The 21,480-nt window shown below is 46.4% G+C and overlaps 1 protein-coding gene across 18 annotated transcripts in view; it reads left to right on the top strand.

Annotated features, from left to right (window-relative positions):
- The window catches only part of eya1 (EYA transcriptional coactivator and phosphatase 1), a 274,463-nt gene that overhangs the window by 43,183 nt on the left and 209,800 nt on the right, over positions 1–21,480 (top strand). The window contains exon 1 of one of the 18 annotated variants that reach the window (XM_068032013.1): positions 4,855–4,896. The exons of the other annotated variants lie outside the window; for them this stretch is intronic. Within the exon in view, the coding sequence (XP_067888114.1) occupies positions 4,890–4,896 (7 nt within the window). The 5' untranslated portion in view covers positions 4,855–4,889. Of the gene's footprint in view, positions 1–4,854; positions 4,897–21,480 lie in introns of those variants that run through there. 18 annotated transcript variants of the gene reach the window in all.

Raw genomic sequence — 21,480 nt, 5'->3', positions numbered from 1 at the left:
GAAAATTCTAGGGCATGGGGCCTGGACGGCTGAAGGCACAACTGCCAATTTTGGAGCGGCAGTGTGGGAGAGAGCACAAAAAGCTAGAGTCAGAAGAAAGGAGATTTGTGGGAGTTGGGAGATGATTGCAGGGCTGGAGGAGCTGACGGAGGGAGGGGAAAGGCTCTGAAGTGATTTAAACACGAGGATGAGAATTTTACCTTGGAGGCTTTGGAGGACTGAGATCCAAAGTAGGTCAGTGAGGATTGGGGTGAGTAAGACCTGTTGCAGGGTACGGCTGCAGAATTTTGGATGAATTAGAGTTTACAGAGAGTGGAGGATTGGAGGTCAGCCAGGAAACTACATAGTTGAGTCTCAAGATGACAAAGGCATGAATAAGGATTTTGGCAGTAGGTGAGCTATGATGGGCAAAGATATGAAGGTGGAAGTAGGCATCTTTGTAATGGCTAGTGAATGGGATTAGCAGCTCAATGCAGGGTCGAATAGGATGGTGAGTTGCAATCAGTCTGGTTCAGCCTGAGACAGTAGCTGGAAAGGGAGATAGAATCGGTGATTTATGAGAATGAATCCAGGGATGGGGGAATTCAGTTACATGAATAGATTGCAGAAGCTGGGGTTGTTCTCAGTGAAGAAAAAGTTGAGAGGAGAATTAATAGAGGTGTTCAAAATCATGTGGAGTCTAGACAGCGTTGATAGAGAGAAACTGTTCCCATTGGTGGAACGTCAGGAACTAGAGACACAGATTTAAGGTGATTGGCAAAAGAAGCAAAGGCGATATGAGGAAAAACATTTTTGCACAGTGAGTGGTTAGGATCTGGAATGCACTACCTGAAAGGATGGTGGAGGAGGAATTAATCATGCCTTTCAAAGGAAATTGGATAAGCACTTGGAGGAAAAAAATTTGCGAGACTGTGCAGAAAGGGCAGGGGAGTGGTTACTAGCTAAATGGTTCTTGCTGATAGCCGGTGTGGGCTTGACAGGCCAAATAGCCTCCTTCTGTGCTGTAACTATTCTATGAGGAGGCCATTTAGCCCTCAAACCTTTTGGCTCCATTCAGTGAGATCATGGCTGACCTGTGACCTAATTCCATATACCCACCTTTGTCCCATGTTCCTTAATATCTTTAGATAACAAAACCCTATCATTCTCAGATTTAAAATCGACAATTTATCTTGCATTAATTGCCATTTGCGGAAGAGAGTTCCAAACTTCTACCACCCTTTGTGTATAGAAATGTTTCCTAGGTCTGAATCTTACCAGCCCCTCGATGCCGCGAATCGTGGCGGGGGGGGGAGGTGGGCTGGTACAATTCTGTGGGGAGAGGCCCGCCTCGATCCACGACATCGAGAAAGGCCAGCCGCATATTACCAGCAGCTGGGGGGACATCGGTGCAGCCCCGCCCCCCAGCCCCCATATCTGCATATTAAAATGAACCTAAATAATAGACAAATAAACGTACCTGCAGGCGGCAGCTGATTTTACAAATGCTGTTCATCCTTTGGGTGAGAACCTGGTGGGGGGGAGGAATAAAATTTTCAGGGCGAGGGGTGGGGAGGAGCAGCAAAAACAAATGTGATTGGGTGAGGGGATGGTGGGAAGGGTTTGAAGGTTAGAGAAAATAAAGTTCGGAGGGGGGAAGGTTGTGATGGCAACTTTAATGTTTTTGGGGGAGTTGGACAAATATTACTCTGATTATTCACTGAGGGGGTGGGAGAGGGGATTTGAATTGTTCGTAGTATTTTTATCAAAACTTTTTCAAATCTTGCACTTTAACCATTGTAATTTAAGTGAAGGGCTTGAAGCCCTTTAAAAATGGCGAACGCTGTTGCCGGGGACAGCATCATCATCAGGGGTGGCCGCTCTGCCCCCTCTATTTAAATCTTTGGTGGCACTTCCGTGTCGGAAGGCTGCTGAGTTCAAAGCACGTCGCCGCAGAGCGCGGCACGCGAATATAATTCAGCCCCTAATTTCACTCCTGAAAGGTCTGGGTCTAATTTTGGACTATGCCCCCTAGTCTTAGACTCCCCAACTAGCGAAAACAATTTCTCTTGATCTACATCGAGGGCCGAAGGGCCTGTACTGCGCTGTAATATTCTAATCTAATACACTACTTGCTCCCCTTAATATCTTGAAAATAGTGGTCACATCACCCCTTAACCTTCTAAATTCCAGGGAATACAACCCTACTTTGTGCAATTTCTCCTCATAATTTAACCCTTCAGGTCCAGATGATCATTCTTGTAAAGTTACGCTGCACTTCCTCCAAGGCCAATGCATCCTTCTTAACATGCGATGCGCAGAACTGCTCACAGTCCTCTCAGAGTGGTCTAACCAGGGCTTTGTATAGCTGTAGATTGATTTCTACCCCTTATATTCTAGTCCTCTAGATAGCAAGGCTAGAATTTCATTAGCTTTTTTGATTATTTTCTGTACCTGTTCATCACATTTTAATAATCTATGTACCTGGACCTCAAGTCTCTTTGAACATCCACTGTTTCTAGTTTTTTACCATTTGGAAGGTACCATCTTCTATCCTTGTTAGCACCAAGGCGGATGACCTCACTTTTTTTTTTATTGTTTCATGGGATGTGAGCATTGCTGGCAAAGACAGCATTTGTTGCCTATCCCTAATTGCCCTTGAGAAGGTGATGTTGAGCCTCCTTCTTGAATCGCTGCAGTCCATGTGGTGTAGGTACACCCACAGTGCTGTTAGACAGGGAGCTCCAGGTTTTTCACCTAGTGACAGTGAAGGAACGGCAACATAGTTCCAAGTCAGGGTGGTGTGTGACTTGGAGGGGAACATGCAAGTGGTGGTTTTCCATGCATCTGTTGCCCTTGTCCTTCTAGATGGTAGAGGCTATGAATTTGGAAGGTGCTGTTAAAGGATGTGATAACTAGACATTTAGAAAATAATATGATTGGGCAGAGTAAACATGGATTTAGGAAAGGTAAATCATCTTTGACAAATCTGTTGGAATTTTTTGAGGATGTTACTTGTAGCATAGATAAAGGAGAACCAGTGGATGTTGTGTATTTGGATTTTCAGAAGGCTTTTGATAAGGTCTCTCATAGGAGGTTAGTAAACAAAATTAAAACACATGGGATTGGGAGTAATATGCTGGTATGGATTGAGAAAAACAGAGAGTAGGAGTAAACGGGTCATTCTCAGGATGGCAGGCTGTTACTGGTGGGAAACCACAAGGAGCAGTGCTGGGACCACAGCTGTTCACAATCTATATAAATGACTTGGATGTGGGGACCAAATGTAATATTTCCAAATTTGCTAATTACACAAAACTAATTGGGAATATAAGTTGTGAGGAGGATGCAAGGAGGCTTCAAATGGACTTGGACAGGCTAAGTGAATGGGCTAGAACATGGCAGATGGAATATAATGTGAATAAGTGTGAAATTATCCACTTTGGTAGGAAGAATAGAAAGGCAAAGTATTTCTTAAAAGGTGAGAGGTTGGGAAGTGTTGATGTCCAAAGGGACCTGGGTGTCCTTGTTCATGAGTCACTAAAAACTAGCATGTAGGTGCAACAAGCAATTAGGAAGGCAAAGGGTATGTTGGTCTTCATCACAGGGGGTTCTGAGTACAGGAGTAAAGGGGTAAAGAAGTCTTGTTGAAAGTTGTATAGAGTCTTGGTGAGACCACACCTAGAGAATTGTGTATAGTTTTGGTCTCCTTATCTAAGGAAGGATGTACTTGCCATAGAGGGAGTGCAACGGAGGCTCCAAATCCCTGGGATGACAGGATTGTCTTATGAGGAGAGATTGAGCAAATTGGGCTTGTATTCTCTGAGTGTCGAAGAACGAGAGGTGATCTCATTGAAACTTACAAAATTCTTACAGGGCATGACAGGGTGATGTAGATAGGATGTTTCCTCTGGCTGGTGAGTATAGAACCAGGAGACATAGTCTCAGAATAAGGGGTAGGCCATTTAAGACTGAGATGAGGAGGAATTTCTCCACTCAGAGGGTGATGAATCTTTGGAATTCTCTACCCCAGGGGGCTGTGGAAGCTCAATCATTGAGCATGTTCAGGACAGAATTCTATAGATATCTGGATACTAATGACATCAAGGGATATGAGGATAGCATGGGAAAGTATTGTTGAGGTAGATGATCAACCATGATCTAATTGAATGGCAGAGCAGGCTTGATGGGCTGAATGGCCTACTCCTGCTCCTATGTTCCTATAAGGAGGCTAGGCAAGTTTTGCAGTGCAGCCTGTAGATGGTACACACTGTTGCCACTGTGCGCCAGTGCTAAAGAGAGTGAATGTTTAAGTTGGCGGATGGGTGCCGATCTGTGGCTTTGTCCTGGAGGGTGTCGAGCTTCTTTAGCGTTGTTGGAGTTGCACTCATCCAGGCAAGTGGAGAGTATTCCATCACATTTCTGATTTGTGCCCTGTAGATGGTGAACAGGCTTTGGGGAGTCAGTAGGTGAGTTACTCGCCACAGAGTGCCCAGCCTTTGCCACAGTATTTATGTGGCTGGTCCAGATAGGTTTCTGGTCAATGGCATCCCCCAGGAGGTTGATAGTAGGGGATTCAGTGATGGTAATGCCATTGGAACTTCAAGGGCAGATGTGTTTCAACTCTCTCTTGTTTGAGATGGTCTGGCACTTGTTTGCCATGAATATTTTAGCCCAACCGAAATGTTGTCAAGACTTACTGCATTGCTTTGGTATCTGAGGAGTCGCGAATGGTAATGAACACTGTGCAATCATCAGCGACCATCCCACTTCTGACCTTATGTTACAGGAAAGGTCATTGATGAAGCAGATGAAGATGGTTGGGCCTAGTACACTATCTTGAGGAACTCCTGCAGTGATGTCCTGGGACTAAGATGATTGGCCTTCAACAACCACAACCATCTTCCTTTATGCTAGGTATGACTCCAACCAGTGAAGAGTTTTCCCCTGATTCCCATTGACTTCAATTTTGCTAGGGCTCCTTGATGCCACATTCAGTCAAATGCTGCCTTGTTGTAAAGGGCAATCACTCTCACCTCACTCTGGAATTCAGCTTTTTTATCCATGTTTGGACCAAAGCTGTAAGAGGACAGGAGCTGAGTGGCCCTGGCAGAACCCAAATTGAGCATCGGTGAGCAGGTTATTGCTGAGTAAGTGCCTCTTGATAGCATTGTCAATGAGATATTCCAACACTTTGCTGATGATTGAGAGTCGACTGATCGGGCGGTATTTGGCCAGATTGGATTTGTCCTGCTTTTTGTGGACAGTACATACCTGGGCAATTTCCAACATTGTTGAGTCGGTGCCAGTATTGTAGCTGTACTGGAACAGCTTAGCGAGGGGCTCAGCTAGTTGTGGGGCACAATTCTTCAGTACGACAGCCGAGATGTTGTTTGGGTTCATAGCATTTACTGTATCCAGTGCCTTCAGCTGTTACTTGATATCAGGTAGAGTGAACCAAATTGGCTGAAGACTGGCATCTGTGATGCTGGGGATCTCAGGAGGAGGCTGAGATGAATCATCCACTCAACATTTCTGGCTGAAGATGGTTGCAAATGCTTCAGCCTTGTCTTTTCCACTGATGTGCTGGGCTCCGCCATCATTGAGGATGGGGATGTTTGTGGAGCCTCCTCCTCTGGTTAGTTGTTTAATTGTCCACCATCATTCATGACTGGATCTGGCAGGACTGCAGAACTTAGATCTGATCCGTTGGTTGTGGGATCGCTTTGCTCTGCTGATCGAATGCTGCTTCCTCTGTTGAGCATGTATGTAGTCCTGTGTTACAGCTTCACTGCTGGCACCTCATTCTTAGGTATCCCTGGTGCTGCTCCTTGCATGCTGTCCTGCACTCCTCATTGAACCAGAGCTGCTGTCCTGGCTTGATGATAATGGTAGTGATGGATATGCTTAGTCATGAGTTTACAGATTGTGGTTGAATATAGTTCTGCTGCTGCTGATGGCCCACAGTGCCTCAAGAATGCCTAGTTTTGAGCTGCTGGACCTGTTCTAAGTCTATCCCATTTAGCATGATGGTAGTTCCATGCAACACGATGGAGGGTATCCTTGGTGTCAAGACAGGCCTTTGTCTCCACAAATACTGTGCAGTGGTCACTCATTACAATACTGTCATGGACAGATGCATCTGTGACAGGTGAAGGTGAGCTGAAGTAGATTTTTTTCCCTTGTTGGTTCCCTGACCATTTGCCGCAGGCGCAGTCTAGCAGCTATGTCCTTCAGGACTCAGGCAGCTCAGTCACTAGCGGTGCTACTACAGGATTAAGGAAAATCCCAAGGCTTTTTATACGTATATAAAGAGCAAGAGGGTAACCAGGGAAAGGGTTGGCCCACTCAAGGACAGATGAGGGAATCGATGTGTGGAGCCAGAGGAAATGGGCGAGGTACTAAATGAGTACTTTGCATCAGTATTCACCAAAGAGAAGGACTTGGTGGATGATGGGCCTAGGGAAGGGAGTGTAGATAGTCTCCATCATGTCATTATCAAAAAGGAGGAGGTGTTGGGCGTCTTGCAAAGCATTAAGGTAGATAAGTCCCCAGGGCTTGATGGGATCTACCCCAGAATACTGAGGGAGGCAAGGGAAGAAATTGCTGGGGCCTTGACAGAAATCTTTGTATCCTCATTGGCTACAGGTGAGGCCCCAGAGGACTGGAGAATAGCCAATGTTGTTCCTTTGTTTAAGAAGGGTAGCAAGGATAATCCAGGAAATTATAGGCCGGTGAGCCTTACGTCAGTGGTAGGGAAATTATTAGGGAGGATTCTTCAAGATAGGATTTACTTCCATTTGGAAACAAACGAACTTATTAGCAAAAGGCAGCATGGTTTTGTGAAGGGGAGGTTGTGTCTCACTAACTTGATTGAGTTTTTTGGGGAAGTGACGAAAATGATTGATGAAGGAAGGGCAGTGGATGTTATCTATATGGACTTCAGTAAAGCCTTTGACAAGGTCCTTCATGACAGACTGGTACAAAAGATGAAGTCACACAGGATCAGAGGTGAGCTGGCAAGATGGATACAGAACTGGCTCGGTCATAGAAGACGGAAGGTAGCAGTGGAAGGGTGCTTTTCTGAATGGAGGGATGTGACTAGTGGTGTTCTGCAGGGATCAGTGCTGGGACCTTTGCTGTTTGTAGTATATATAAATGATTTGGAGGAAAATATAGCTGGTCTGATTAGTAAGTTTGCGGATGACACAAAGGTTGGTGGAGTTGCGGACAGTGATGAGGATTGTCAGAGGATACAGCAGGATATAGATCGGTTGGAGACTTGGGCGGAGAAATGGCAGATGGAGTTTAATTCGGACAAATGTGAGGTAAAGCATTTTGGAAGGTCTAATGCAGGTGGGAAGTAGACAGTAAATGGCAGAACCCTTAGGAGTATTGACAGGCAGAGAGATCTGGGCGTACAGGTCCACAGGTCACTGAAAGTGGCAACGCAGGTGGATAAGGTAGTCAAGAAGGCATACGGCATGCTTGTCTTCATCAGTCGGGGCATAGAGTATAAAAATTGGCAAGTCATGGTGCAGCTGTACAGAACCTTAGTTAGGCCACACTTAGAATATTGCGTGCAATTCTGGTCGCCACACTACCAGAAGTACTTGGAGGCTTTGGAGAGGGTACAGAAGAGGTTTACCAGGATGTTGCCTGGTCTGGAGGGCATTAGCTATGAGGAGAGGTTGGATAAACTCGGGTTGTTTTCACTGGAACGACGGAGGTGGAGGGGCGACATGATAGAAGTTTACAAAGTTATGAGCAGCATGGACAGAGTGGATAGTCAGAAGCTTTTTCCCAGGGTGGAAGAGTCAGTTACTAGGGGACGTAGGTTTAAGGTGCGAGGGCAAAGTTTAGAGGGGACGTGCGAGGCAAGTTCTTTACACAGAGGGTGGTGAGTGCCTGGAACTTGCTGCCAGGGAAGGTGGTGGAAGCAGGTACGATAGCGAGGTTTAAGAGGCATCTTGACAAATACATGAATAGGATGGGAGTAGAGGGATACGGTCCCCGGAAGTGCAGAAGGTTTTAGTTTAGGCAGGCATCAAGATTGGCGCAGGCTTGGAGGGCCGAATGGCCTGTTCCTGTGCTGTACTGTTCTTTGTTTTTTGTACTGAGCCACTGTTGGTGGTAGACATTGAAGTCCCCCACCCAGTGTATATTCTGTGCCCTTGCCACCCTCAGTGCTTCTTCCAAGTGGTGTTCAACATGTCTCTTAGGGCAATTCCCTCCCAGCTGTATACCACTGTGCTACCACCTCTGGTAGGTCTGTCTTGCTGGTGGGATAGGGTATATCTAGAAATGGTAAGGGAGGTTTCTGAGATATTGGCTGGAAGGTATGATTCAGTGAGTCATGGTATATCTGGTGAGTCAGTAGGTAGCTTGACGTATCTGTGAGACAGCTTTCCCAATTTTGGCACAAGTCCCCAGATGTTAGTGAGGACGTCTTTGCTGGGTTGACTGGGCAGCGTGTGCCTTTGTTGTTTCTGGTCCCTCAGTCAATGCTTGGTGGGCCATCCGGTTTTATTTTTTGACTTTTCTGTAGTGGTTTGTTACAACTGAGTGGTAATTTCAGAGGGTAGTTGAGAGACAACCACATTGCTGTGGATCTGGATTCACATATAGGCCAGACTGGGTAAGGACAGCAAATTTCCATCAAGGACATTAGTGAAGCAGATGGGTTTTTACAACAATTTAATAGTTTCATAGTCGCCATTACTTAGATTAGCTTTTTATTACAGAATTATTAATTACATTTAAATTCCACCTGTTGCCATGGTGGGATTTGAACTCGTGTCTCCAGAGCATTAGTCCAGGCCTCTGAATAACTAGTCCAATAGCATTACCACAACGCTATCATCACCTTGCATTTGCCTGCATTGAAATCCATATGTCAAAGAATTGCCCATTCACTAATCTTCAATATCTCTTTGCAATTTTATGCTTCTATCTACACTGCTTACAATGCCACCTATCTTTGTGTCATCAGCAAACTTGGATATGTAACTTTCTATCCCAAGTACAGTGAGTAGTTGAGGCTCCAACACAGATCCTTGCTGGACACCACTAGTCACATTCTGCCAATTAGAATACCTGCCCATTATCCTTACTCTCTGTCTCCTGCCACTCAGCAAGTTTCCAAACCTGGTCAGTAATTTGCCTTCAATTCCATGTGCTTCAGCTTTAGCTCTCTTATGAGGCACTTGCTTCTGCATGTCCATACAAATAACATAACATGCTCCTGTCCACTGTTCCAGCCACCTCTTCAAAAAATTCAATCAGATTAGTCAGGAAAGAGCAGAGGAATGGCCTTCTCCTGTGTTGTCTGATTCTATGGCGGGAATTTTACCAACACGACGTGGGTCCCGAGCCTGCGTGGTTTAACGGCGGGACGGAGGGGATTTTACCAGTGGTAGCCATTCAAGAGGCTGCCTCCAGGACCACTGTTCAATTAAGGACGGAGGTCCGCCACTCCGAAATGCCAGCCCAATCAGAGGGCTGGCAGCTCAGCAGTGCCACTGATAGAGGTGGCTGCTGCTGAGGCTCCCGGGAAAAGGAGAGGGCACCTCCGTGTTGAGGCACCTTCAAAGGGTCAGTGAGAAATTTTTTTAATATGCCGGGGCCAGGCCGGCCCTCGCGATCAGCTGGGTGAACCCTCCAGTGGCGGCACGGAGCCATAGGGGTGGTCATTGCTGCCCGGGGCCCCTCCGTGGGACATGGAGCCTCTGGGAAGGAAGGTCTTCCCCACTTGGCAAGCTTCTGGGAGGTTGCCTCGATGTACCTAGTGGTCTCCCCATGAAACAGGGGGCTGTTCCAATACCATAAAATGCCGGTGGGGGGGGCGTAAAATGGCCATTAATTGGCCAGTTAATTGGATTAATTGGCCGTCTGCCTCTGGTCAGTGGCCATACTGCTGCCATTCCCACCTTTTGAAATATTCCCTGGCAGCAGGAAGATGTTGGGCTTCCCTCCTGATGCGTTCTGCCACCATTTTACAAAACCTCTCGCCTCCCATTCTGTCTCCAGAGGGCTAGTAAAATCCCAGCCTATGATTTGAAATACTTCGATTAGGTCACCTTTCTACCTTTTTAAATTAAAGGGAATATAAGCCAAATTTATGCATCCTGTCTTCTTAATTCAACCTTTTAAGCCCTCGTACCATTCTAGTCTATGCTCTGTACTCCTTTCAAGGCCAGTGCCCAAAACTGAATACTGTATTCCTGCTGATCTCTGACCAAGGCTATCTACATCTAATTCATCACTTCCTCACTTCTAAATTTCAACCCCCTTCAGATAAAGGCCAACATTCCATTAACCTTTTTGATTACTTTTTGTACCTGTGTGCCAGCTTTTAGTTACTTGTGTAAATTCTTTTGGGCCTCCTTATCTCGAGAAACAATGGATACGCGCCTGGAGGTGGTCAGTGGTTTGTGAAGCAGCGCCTGGAGTGGCTATAAAGGCCAATTCTGGAGTGACAGGCTCTTCCACAGGTGCTGCAGAGAAATTTGTTTGTTGGGGCTGTTGCACAGTTGGCTCTCCCCTTGCGCCTCTGTCTTTTTTCCTGCCAACTACTAAGTCTCTTCGACTCGCCACAATTTAGCCCTGTCTTTATGGCTGCCCGCCAGCTCTGGCGAATGCTGGCAACTGACTCCCACGACTTGTGATCAATGTCACACGATTTCATGTCGCGTTTGCAGACGTCTTTATAACGGAGACATGGACGGCCGGTGGGTCTGATACCAGTGGCGAGCTCGCTGTACAATGTGTCTTTGGGGATCCTGCCATCTTCCATGCGGCTCACATGGCCAAGCCATCTCAAGCGCCGCTGACTCAGTAGTGTGTATAAGCTGGGGATGTTGGCCGCTTCAAGGACTTCTGTGTTGGAGATATAGTCCTGCCACCTGATGCCAAGTATTCTCCGAAGGCAGCGAAGATGGAATGAATTGAGACGTCGCTCTTGGCTGGCATACGTTGTCCAGGCCTCGCTGCCGTAGAGCAAGGTACTGAGGACACAGGCCTGATACACTCGGACTTTTGTGTTCCGTGTCAGTGCGCCATTTTCCCACACTCTCTTGGCCAGTCTGAACATAGCAGTGGAAGCCTTACCCATGCGCTTGTTGATTTCTGCATCTAGAGACAGGTTACTGGTGATAGTTGAGCCTAGGTAGGTGAACTCTTGAACCACTTCCAGAGCGTGGTCGCCAATATTGATGGATGGAGCATTTCTGACATCCTGCCCCATGATGTTCGTTTTCTTGAGGCTGATGGTTAGGCCAAATTCATTGCAGGCAGACGCAAACCTGTCGATGAGACTCTGCAGGCATTCTTCAGTGTGAGATGTTAAAGCAGCATCGTCAGCAAAGAGGAGTTCTCTGATGAGGACTTTCCGTACTTTGGACTTCGCTCTTAGACGGGCAAGGTTGAACAACCTGCCCCCTGATCTTGTGTGGAGGAAAATTCCTTCTTCAGAGGATTTGAACGCATGTGAAAGCAGCAGGGAGAAGAAAATCCCAAAAAGTGTGGGTGCGAGAACACAGCCCTGTTTCACACCACTCAGGATAGGAAAGGGCTCTGATGAGGAGCCACCATGTTGAATTGTGCCTTTCATATTGTCATGGAATGAGGTGATGATACTTAGTAGCTTTGGTGGACATCCGATCTTTTCTAGTAGTCTGAAGAGACCACGTCTGCTGACGAGGTCAAAGGCTTTGGTGAGATCAATGAAAGCAATGTAGAGGGGCATCTGTTGTTCACGGCATTTCTCCTGTATCTGACGAAGGGAGAACAGCATGTCAATAGTCGATCTCTCTGCACGAAAGCCACACTGTGCCTCAGGGTAGACGCGCTCGGCCAGCTTCTGGAGCCTGTTCAGAGCGACTCGAGCAAAGACTTTCCCCACTATGCTGAGCAGGGAGATTCCACGGTAGTTGTTGCAGTCACCGCGGTCACCTTTGTTTTTATAGAGGGTGATGATGTTGGCATCGCGCATGTCCTGGGGTACTGCTCCCTCGTTCCAGCACAGGCATAGCAGTTCATGTAGTGCTGAGAGTATAGCAGGCTTGGCACTCTTGATTATTTCAGGGGTAATGCTGTCCTTCCCAGGGGCTTTTCCGCTGGCTAGGGAATCAATGGCATCACTGAGTTCCGATTTGGTTGGCTGTATGTCCAGCTCATCCATGACTGGTAGAGGCTGGGCTGCATTGAGGGCAGTCTCAGTGACAGCATTCTCCCTGGAGTACAGTTCTAGGTAGTGCTCAACCCAGCGGTCCATCTGTTTGCGTTGGTCAGTGATTATGTCCCCCGATTTAGATTTGAGGGGGGTGATCTTCTTGATGGTTGGCCCAAGAGCTCTCTTCATGCCATCATACATTCCTCTGATGTTTCCGGTGTCTGAGGCCAGCTGAATATGGCTGCATAGGTGTTGCCAGTAGTCGTTTGCGCAACGCCTAGCTGTTCTTTGTGCAGATAGACACCTAAATCCCTTTGCTCCTCCACAACTCCTGGTCCCTCACCATTAAGAAAATACACCACCATTAAGAAAGCTTATAATGCATCTGTCACAGACCCAAAGTGGATGACCTCACATTTCCTCACATTAAACTCCACTTGCCACAGTTTTGCCCATTCATGGGGGTAATTTTGACTTCAGGCAATAGTGTATAATGGGCAGCTGATCTGATATCACCCATGATACACTACTGGCTGATGTCAGAATAACTCCGATTTAGACTGTCTATATCCCTTTATAACTTATTGCTCCCATCCACACTACTTACAGTGTTTTTTAACTTAGTCATCTCCAAACTCAGATATACTACTCCCTATTCCTTCATCCAAGTCATTGATATACATGGTAAAAAGTTGAGGCCCTCATACAAATCCATGGGGAACGCCACTTGTCCCATCCTGCCAATCAGAGAACAAACTCTGTGTCCTACCACCAAACCAATGTCACAATGTTTACAATATCAGCTTGCATGGAGTCCATGAAAAGGAAGCTGGGTACTTGAATGGATGTTTGAATAAGAATGGGGTCATGAGAGCAAAAGGTGGCTCTGATGGACAAGATGAAATTGGAGAGGGCATGTGAGAAGATAGGATAAAACAGGGGTGCAGGAATAGGGCGAGGGGAGTCTGGGGAGAGGTTTGGCTTGGTTGAGAATGGCAAGTGCTTTTATTTGGCATTTTTTTGCCAGATTCAAACTTGTTAATGCCAATTAATGCTGGAGACATGAGTTCAAATCTCACCATTGGAGCTGGGGAATTTAAATTCAATTAAATAAATTAAACAAATCAAATAAATTTGCAATAAAAAGAGAGTATCAGCAGTGGTGACTGTGAAACGGCCAGACTGTTGTAAAAATCCATCAGGTTCACCACTGTCCTTTAGGGAAGGAAAACTATTGTCCTTACCTGGACTGATCTGTCTGTGACTCCAGACCCATAGCAATGTGGTTGACTCTCAGTTGCCCTCTGAAATGGCATAGCAAGCCACCCATTTGTATTTGCCATCTTCTCAAGGGCAATAAGGAATAGACAATAATACTGTCCTTGCCAACGATGCCCACATCCCATGAATGAATAAAAGAAAATTAAGGCCCATTTGTTAGGCTACTGGCTCCATTGGTGCTGCACTCTTCTGAATTCCATATTTATATTCCAGTCATTGTTTATCTTGACTGAACTTTTTTTTTATTCGTTCATGGGATGTGGGCGTCGCTGGCTAGACCAGCATTTATTTGCCGATCCCTAATTGCCCTTGAGAAGGTGGTGGTGAGCTGCCTTCCTGAACCACTGTAGTCCTTGGGGTGTAGGTACACCCACAGTGCTGTTAGGAAAGGAGTTCCAGGATTTTGACCCAGCGACAGTGAAGGAATGGCGTTATAGTTGCAAGTCAGGACGGTGTGTGGCTTGGACGGGAACTTGCAGGTGGTGGTGTTCCCATGCATCTGCTGCCCTTGTTCTTCTAGGTGGTAGAGGTCACGGGTTTGTGCTGTCAAAGGAACCTTGGTGAGTTGCTGCTGTGCATCTTGTAGATGGTACACACTGCTGCCACTGTGCGTCGGTGGTGAAGGCAGTGAATGTTGAATGTGCTGGGTGGGGTGCCCATCAAGCAGGCTGCTTTGTCCTGGATGGTGTCGAGCTTCCTGAGTGTTGTTGGAGCTGCACCCATCCAGGCAAGTGAAGAGTATTCCATGACACCCCTGACTTGTGCCTTGTAGATGATGGACAGGCATTGGGATGACAGGAGGTGAGCGACTCGCCATTATACCCAGCCGCTGACCTTTATTTCTGTGTATTTATGTGGTTGGTCCAGTTCAGTTTTTGGTCAATGGTAACCCCCAGGAGGTTGATTGTGGGGGATTTAGTGATGGTAGTGCCATTGAATGTCAAGGGGAGATGGTTAGATTCTCTCTTCTTTGAGATGGTCATTGCCTGACACTTGTGTGGCACGAATGTTACTTGCCAATTATCAGCCCAAGCCTGGATGTTGTCCAGGTCTTGCTGCATCTGGACATGGGCTGCTTCAGTTACTGAGGAGTTGCGATTGGTGCTGAACATTGTGCAATCATCAGTGTACAACCCCACTTCTGACCTTATGATGGAGGGAAGGTTATTGATGAAGCAGCTGAAGATAGTTGGGCCTAGGATACTACCCTAAGGAACTCCTGCAGTGATGCCCTGCCCTCCAACAACCACAACCATCTTCCTTTGTGCTAGGAATGACTCCAACCAGTGGAGAGTTTTCCATCAGTTCCCATTAACTTCAGTTCTGCTTGGGCTCCTTGATGCCATGCTCTGTCAAATGCTGCCTTGATATCAAGAGCAGTCACTCTCACCTCACCTCTGGAGTTCAGCTCTTTTGTCCATGCTTGGATCAAGGCAGTAATGAGTTCAGGAGCTGTGTGGCCCTGGAACCCAAACTGAGTGTCAATGAGACGGCTATGGCTGAGCATGTGCCGCTTGATAGCACTGTCGACGACCCCGTTTATCACTTTGCTGATGATCGAGAGTAAACTGATAGGGCAGCAATTGTCTGGTTTGGATTTGTCCTGCTTTGGACATACTTGGGCAATTTTCCACATTGTTGGGTAGATACCAGTGTTGTAGCTGTACTGGAACAGCTTAGCTAGGGGCTCAGCTAGTTCTGGAGCTCGTCTTCAGGACTATTGCCAGAATGTTGTCAGGGCCCATAATCTTTGCAGTATCCAGTGCCTTCAGCTGTTTCTTGATATCACGGTGAGTGAATCGGATTGGCTGAAGACTGGCATCTGTGATGCTGGGGACCTCAGGAGGAGGCTGAGATAGATCATCTCCTTGGCGCTTCTGCCTGAAGATGGTTGCAAATGCTTCAGCCTTGTCTTTTGCACTGATATGCTGAGTTCCTCCATCATGGAGGTTGGGGATGTTTGTGGATCCTCCTCCTCCTATTAATTGTTTGCTCCGCTTTCAAGGCTGGATGTGGCAGGACTGCAGAGCTTAGATCTGATTCGTTGGTTATGGGATCACTTAGCCCTGTCTATCGCATGCTGCTTCCACTGTTTTACATGCAAGTAGTCCTGTGTTGTAGCTTCACAAGTTTGACGCCTCATTTTTAGGTATACCTGGTGCTGCTCCTGACCTACCCTCCTGCATGCTTTAATGAACCAGGGTTCATCCTCCTGGTAATGGTAACACTGGGAGTAAAAGTAACTGTTGCACAGTTTATGCTGTTAGCATCACTTCCAGTGTTTATATTTAGTGCATAGACGCAGAGGGCACAACACTGTTAGGGGTGGAAATTGCATAGAATCCTAACCCATAGGAATGCATCTTCTGCGTCAGGAGAAACTACTTGGTTATGGCTGCAGAGCTGTGCATGCAATACCTACAGTTCCTCGAGGAAATAGTTACTGAATTGTGCCATCTCATGTCACCTCAATTATAACGGCAGTTCACTGTGAGCACACTTGGTTATAGTGACCGCAGCCCTAAATATTTATGCTTCAGGCTGCTTTCAATTTGCCCCAGGGTCATTGACAAGAGTGAGCTGTTCCTTTGTGCACCAAGGCTTACTAAATATCATTGAAGCCTGTTAAGACAGGACTGTCATTATCTGCACTTTGGCTGTAGGCTGCTAGTCTTTTTTGATAATGACAGCTTCCCAGGTGTGCAGAGCATAATTGATTGCAAATAGCTTCCCATTCAGGCGCCTTCAGGTCAAGCCTTGCCACACTAAATTATGAGATATTCAGTAAGGGGAGGCGGTGGCATAGTGGTCATGTCACTGAACTAGTAATCCACAGCCCAGACTAATGCTCTGGGGACAGGGGTTCGAATCTCGCCACGGCAGAATAATAGATCTGGAATTAAAAGCTTGTCTAATGGTGACCATGAAACCATTGTTGATTGTTGTAAAAACCCATTTGGTTCACTAATGTCCTTTAGGGAAGGAAATCTGCTGTCCTTACCTGGTCTGGCCTACATGTGACTTCAGACCTACAGCAATGTGGTTGACTCTTAAATGCCCTCAGTTCAGGGGCAATTAGGGATGGGCAATATATGTTGGCCTAGTCAGCGATGCCCACATCCAACAAAATGAATTTTTTAAAAAATGGGAAGTTGACCTGAGTTCTTCTTCTTCTTTGGCCTCCTTATCTTGAGAGACAATGTGTAAGCGCCTGGAGGTGGTCAGTGGTGTGTGGAGCAGCGCCTGGAGTGGCTATAAAGGCTAATTCTAGAGTGACAGGCTCTTCCACAGGTGCTGCAGAAAAATGTGTTTGTCGGGGCTGTTACACAGTTGGCTCTCCCCTTGCGCCTCTGTCTTTTTTCCTGCCAACTGCTAAGTCTCTTCGACTCGCCACACTTTAGCCCCGCCTTTATGGCTGCCCACCAGCTCTGGCGAACGCTGGCAACTGACTCCCACGACTTGTGATCAATGTCACAGGACTTCATGTCACGTTTGCAGACGTCTTTAAAGCGGAGACATGGACAGCCGGTGGGTCTGATACCAGTGGCGAGCTCGCTGTACAATGTGTCTTTGGGGATCCTGCCATCTTCCATGCGGCTCACATGGCCAAGCCATCTCAAGTGCCATTGACTCAGTAGTGTGTATAAGCTGGGGATGTTGGCCGCCTCGAGGACTTCTGTGTTGGAGATACGATCTTGCCACCTGATGCCAAGTATTCTCCAGAGGCAGCGAAGATGGAATGAATTGAGACGTCGCTCTTGGCTGACATACGTTGTCCAGGCCTCGCTGCCATAGAGCAAGGTACTGAGGACACAGGCTTGATACACTCGGACTTTTGTGTTCCGTGTCAGTGCGCCATTTTCCCACACTCTCTTGGCCAGTCTGGACATAGCAGTGGAAGCCTTTCCCATGCACTTGTTGATTTCTGCATCTAGAGACAGGTTACTGGTGATAGTTGAGCCTAGGTAGGTGAACTCTTGAACCACTTCCAGAGCGTGGTCGCCAATATTGATGGATGGAGCATTTCTGACGTCCTGACGTCATTTAAAAAATGAATTTTTTTAAAAATGGGAAGTTGACCTGAGTATCCTCCACTTTAACGACACACATCCTGGGAGTTGCAAACTGCAACATTCCAAGTCTAACTAATTCCAATATTCCAACATTCAAGATGTATTCCAGGGAGATAGCATGCTGCATGAATGGCTTCTGGGGAAATCTGATGAGTTTTTTCAATCTTGGCTAATGACAGTAGTCATTCTGTCAATTGATGTGGCTGAAGAGTGTTACAACGAAGCCCATGCCAAAACTGGGGTTTTCATTGAGCAGTGCTTTGAAGTCCTGATACGATGATTCATTTGCCTCAATCACTGAGAGGAAGAGGACGAGTTTAGGATGGGGTTGGGGGAGGGGTTTCCTTGCAATATGCCCAGAAAAGATATCCAACACAGTTGCTGGTGGGGGTGGGGGGTGTGGTGGGGTGTTGTTGGGGTTGTTTAATATCTGAACCAAGAGAGGCATCAGCATGTAGCAGTCCAATGCGCTGCTGCCTTGAAGGGATGAGCAAAATGAAGTGGCACTTAAGGATATGATTGACATGAATGGTATAATACTGCCAGAAAGCCAGCTTTTTAAATGTATTGTCCATATTGTATCAACACTGAAAGTGATGGGTGAAAATTTGTGAACCTAGTCCCTGGCCAAACGGCAGGGACATTTGCACCTCGGGAACCCATTTGAATAATTAACAGGCTTTGTTGACACTCTAACTGAGCCATGGCACTAGCATCTAGCCTCCAGGTTCCCAGCCAATCATAGAGAGCAGGCAGAATGATGTCCATTCTGTCAAAGGAGGATTTCAAATTAAAGCGACTCCAGCATGGGTTACGAGGGCTCACCAGCACTTGGATTTTTGAGGCTGCAGCAACCACAGGAATGGTGAGGAGACCTGGGCAGGCTCTCCCCAGGTCTTTTACTTTACCTGGAGGTCCTGCTGTGAGATGAGCTCTCCCAAGGATGGGAGGAAGAGGACAACCTCTCCAACCAAGCAGGCAAGGATGGAAGAGACTGGAGAAGTCAACAGCAGAAGCGCGTTCCCTGCAACCTGGAAAAAGTGCACCAAAAGGATCCAGAACCTTGAGGGCATGACAGGTGAGTGGCATAAAACTTTTAGGTGCCAAGCCGCATAATCTTGACTTTCACAGCATTGTACTACATGGCACTCCTCAGGACAACACATCTTGCAGCTCCACTTATTCCTCTCTCTGCAGGCACCTCACATCCCCATCTGAGCAGCTAACCCTCATCCTATTGCTCTCTTGCATCCATGCCTCACAGTCACCCTCCACAAATGTTGTCCTTCCCTCCTTTCCACACAAGCCATTACAAAGGCTCACACCTCTCTGCTTTCTGTCTTTGCAGTGGAAAAGAACACATAATCAGAATAAGTATATTCCTACTATAAAGAAAAATTCTAAGGGGAGGACCCACCATCCGTGGTTAACTGAGGAAGTTAAGGAAAGCATCAAACTTAAGGAAAAAGCATATAGTCATAGTCATAGAGAGATACAGCACTGAAACAGGCCCTTCGGCCCACCGAGTCTGTGCCGACCATCAACCACCCTTTTATACTAATCCTACAGTAATCCCATATTCCCTACCACATCCCCTCCTACATTAATCCCATATAATTGTGCAAAAATGAGTGGCAGGTCAGATGATTGGTCAGAATATCAAGAATGGCAGAGAATGACTAAAAGGTTAATCAGGAGAAAGAAATTACAGTATGAGAGGAAGCAAGCTAGAAATGTAAAAATGGATAGCAAGAGTTTCTACATTTATTTAAAAAGGAAAAGAGTAAGTAAAGTGAGTGTTGGTCCTCTGGAGAGTGAGAATGGGGAGTTAATAGCACATAATAAGGAAATGGCAGGTGAAATGAACAAATATTTTTCTTCTGTCTTCACTAAAGGGGATAAAAAAAATTCCAGTAATAACTGTAAATCAGGAGGTGGAGGGAAGAGAGGAATTTGGTGAAATTACAATCACCAGGGAAGCGGTACTGACCAAATTGATGGAGCTGCGGGCTGACAAGTCCCCGGGTCCTGATGGGCTTCATCCTAGGGTCTTAAAAGAGGGGGCTAATGAGGTAGTAAATGCATTGGTGTTAATTTTTCAAAATTTGTTAGATTTTGGAAAGGTTCCATCAGACTGGAAAATAGTAAAGAAGTCAAGAAGTGGGGGCAGGGAGGGGGGAGGCAGAAAACAGGTAACGATAGGCCAGTTAGCTTGATGTCTGTCATGGGGAAGGTGTTAGAATCGATCATTAAGGAAGTTATAGCTGGGCATCTAGAAAAGCTCAAGGTAATCGGGAATAGTCAGCATGGTATTGTGAAAGGGAAATCATATTTAATCAATTTGTTGGAGTTCTTTGAAGGAGTGACATGCGCTGTGGATAAAGGGGAGCCTGTTGACGTACTCATGGTGTAGGGAGTAATATTTTCACATGGATAGAAGATTGGCTGGCTGGCAGAAAACAGAGTATGCATAAATGGGTCCTTTTCTGATTGGCAGGATGTGACAAGTGGAGTCCCACAGGGGTCTGTGCTGGGGCCTCAACTTTTTACAATTTATATCAATGACTTAGATGAGGAAAGCGATGACATGGTAGCTAAATTTGCAGATAACACAAAGATAGGTAGGAAAGTATGTTGTGAAAGTAGGCTGTAGACTGATATAGATAGGTTGTGAGTGGGCTAAAATCTGGCAAATGGAGTATAATGTGGGAAAATGTGAATTTGTGCACTTTGGCAGGAAGAATAAAAAAGCAGAGAATTTCTTAAATGGGGAAGTACTGCAGAATTCTGAGGTGCAGAGGGATCAAGGTGTTCTAGATGCATGGGAACACCACCAAATGCAAGTTCCCCTCCAAGCAACACACCTTCCTGACTTGGAACTATATCGCTGTTCCTTCACTGTCACTGGGTCAAAATCCTGGAACTCCCAGCCTAACAGCACTGGGGGTGTACCTACCTCACATGGACAGCAGCGGTTCAAGAAGGCAGCTCACCACCACCTCCTCAAGGGCAGTTAGGGATGGGCAATAAATGCTGGCCTGGCCAGTGATGCCAACATCCCATGAACAAATAAAAAAAAACTTGACAACTGTACAATACATGCTGCACCTAGAGGATTTAGTTAGATAAGAAACAACGGGCAAAATGTTAACTGCTGGGGTTGAGTATGCAGTGTGGTGGGTTCGGAACTGGGAGGAGGGTTCAGAAATCCTTTAAAGAGTGAAATTGAATAGCTGCAGTCTTGCCTGGGTGAGAGGCTGGTGCTCACAGCACTTCTTCAGAGAGTGTGCTTTCACTGCTTGACGGGTGATTTCCAACGTCTTGGAAGTAATTTCACCTGTCTTGGACTTCACTCAACTTGATTTGCACTTCCTTGTTGTCAACCTTCACCACAGCTTGGAAGCAGCTTGTGCAGCTCTACCTTGGACCTCTCATGAGGTACAAGAGGAGCAGCATCAGCAATATCGACAGTACCAAGTATGAAGGGGTTCAGTGTGAACATGTTTCTGCAAAGAAAAAGGGTGGGATGACCAAATCTGGAGCCCATGGATGTCAAGGAGCTTACAGGGTAAGATAAGGCAGAAAAGGAAAGCTTATACCCAACACAGAGAACTCAATACTACAGAAAGCCGAGAGGCGTATAGAAAGTGGAGGGGTGAAATCAAAAAGGAAATGAGGAAAGCAAATAGAGGGCATGAAAGAATATTGGCAAGCAAAATCAAGGTGAACCCAAAGATGTTTTATCAATACATTAAGAGTAAGAGGATAACTAAGGAAAGAGTAGGGCCGATAAAAGACCAAAAAGGTAACCTATTTGTTGGGGTGGAAGGTGTTGGTATTGGTCTTGATGAATACTTTGCATCTGTCTTCACAAAAGAGGAGGATGATGCAGGTATTGTAGATAAGGAAGAGGGGTGTGAAATATTGGATGTGATCAACAAAGGGAGAGAGGACATATCAATGGGATTAGCATCC

The sequence above is a fragment of the Heterodontus francisci genome, chromosome 5, assembly GCF_036365525.1.
Source record: "Heterodontus francisci isolate sHetFra1 chromosome 5, sHetFra1.hap1, whole genome shotgun sequence".
Lineage (NCBI taxonomy): Eukaryota > Metazoa > Chordata > Chondrichthyes > Heterodontiformes > Heterodontidae > Heterodontus > Heterodontus francisci.
Note: the sequence above shows the minus strand (reverse complement) of the source record. Positions and strands in the feature narration are given on the sequence as shown.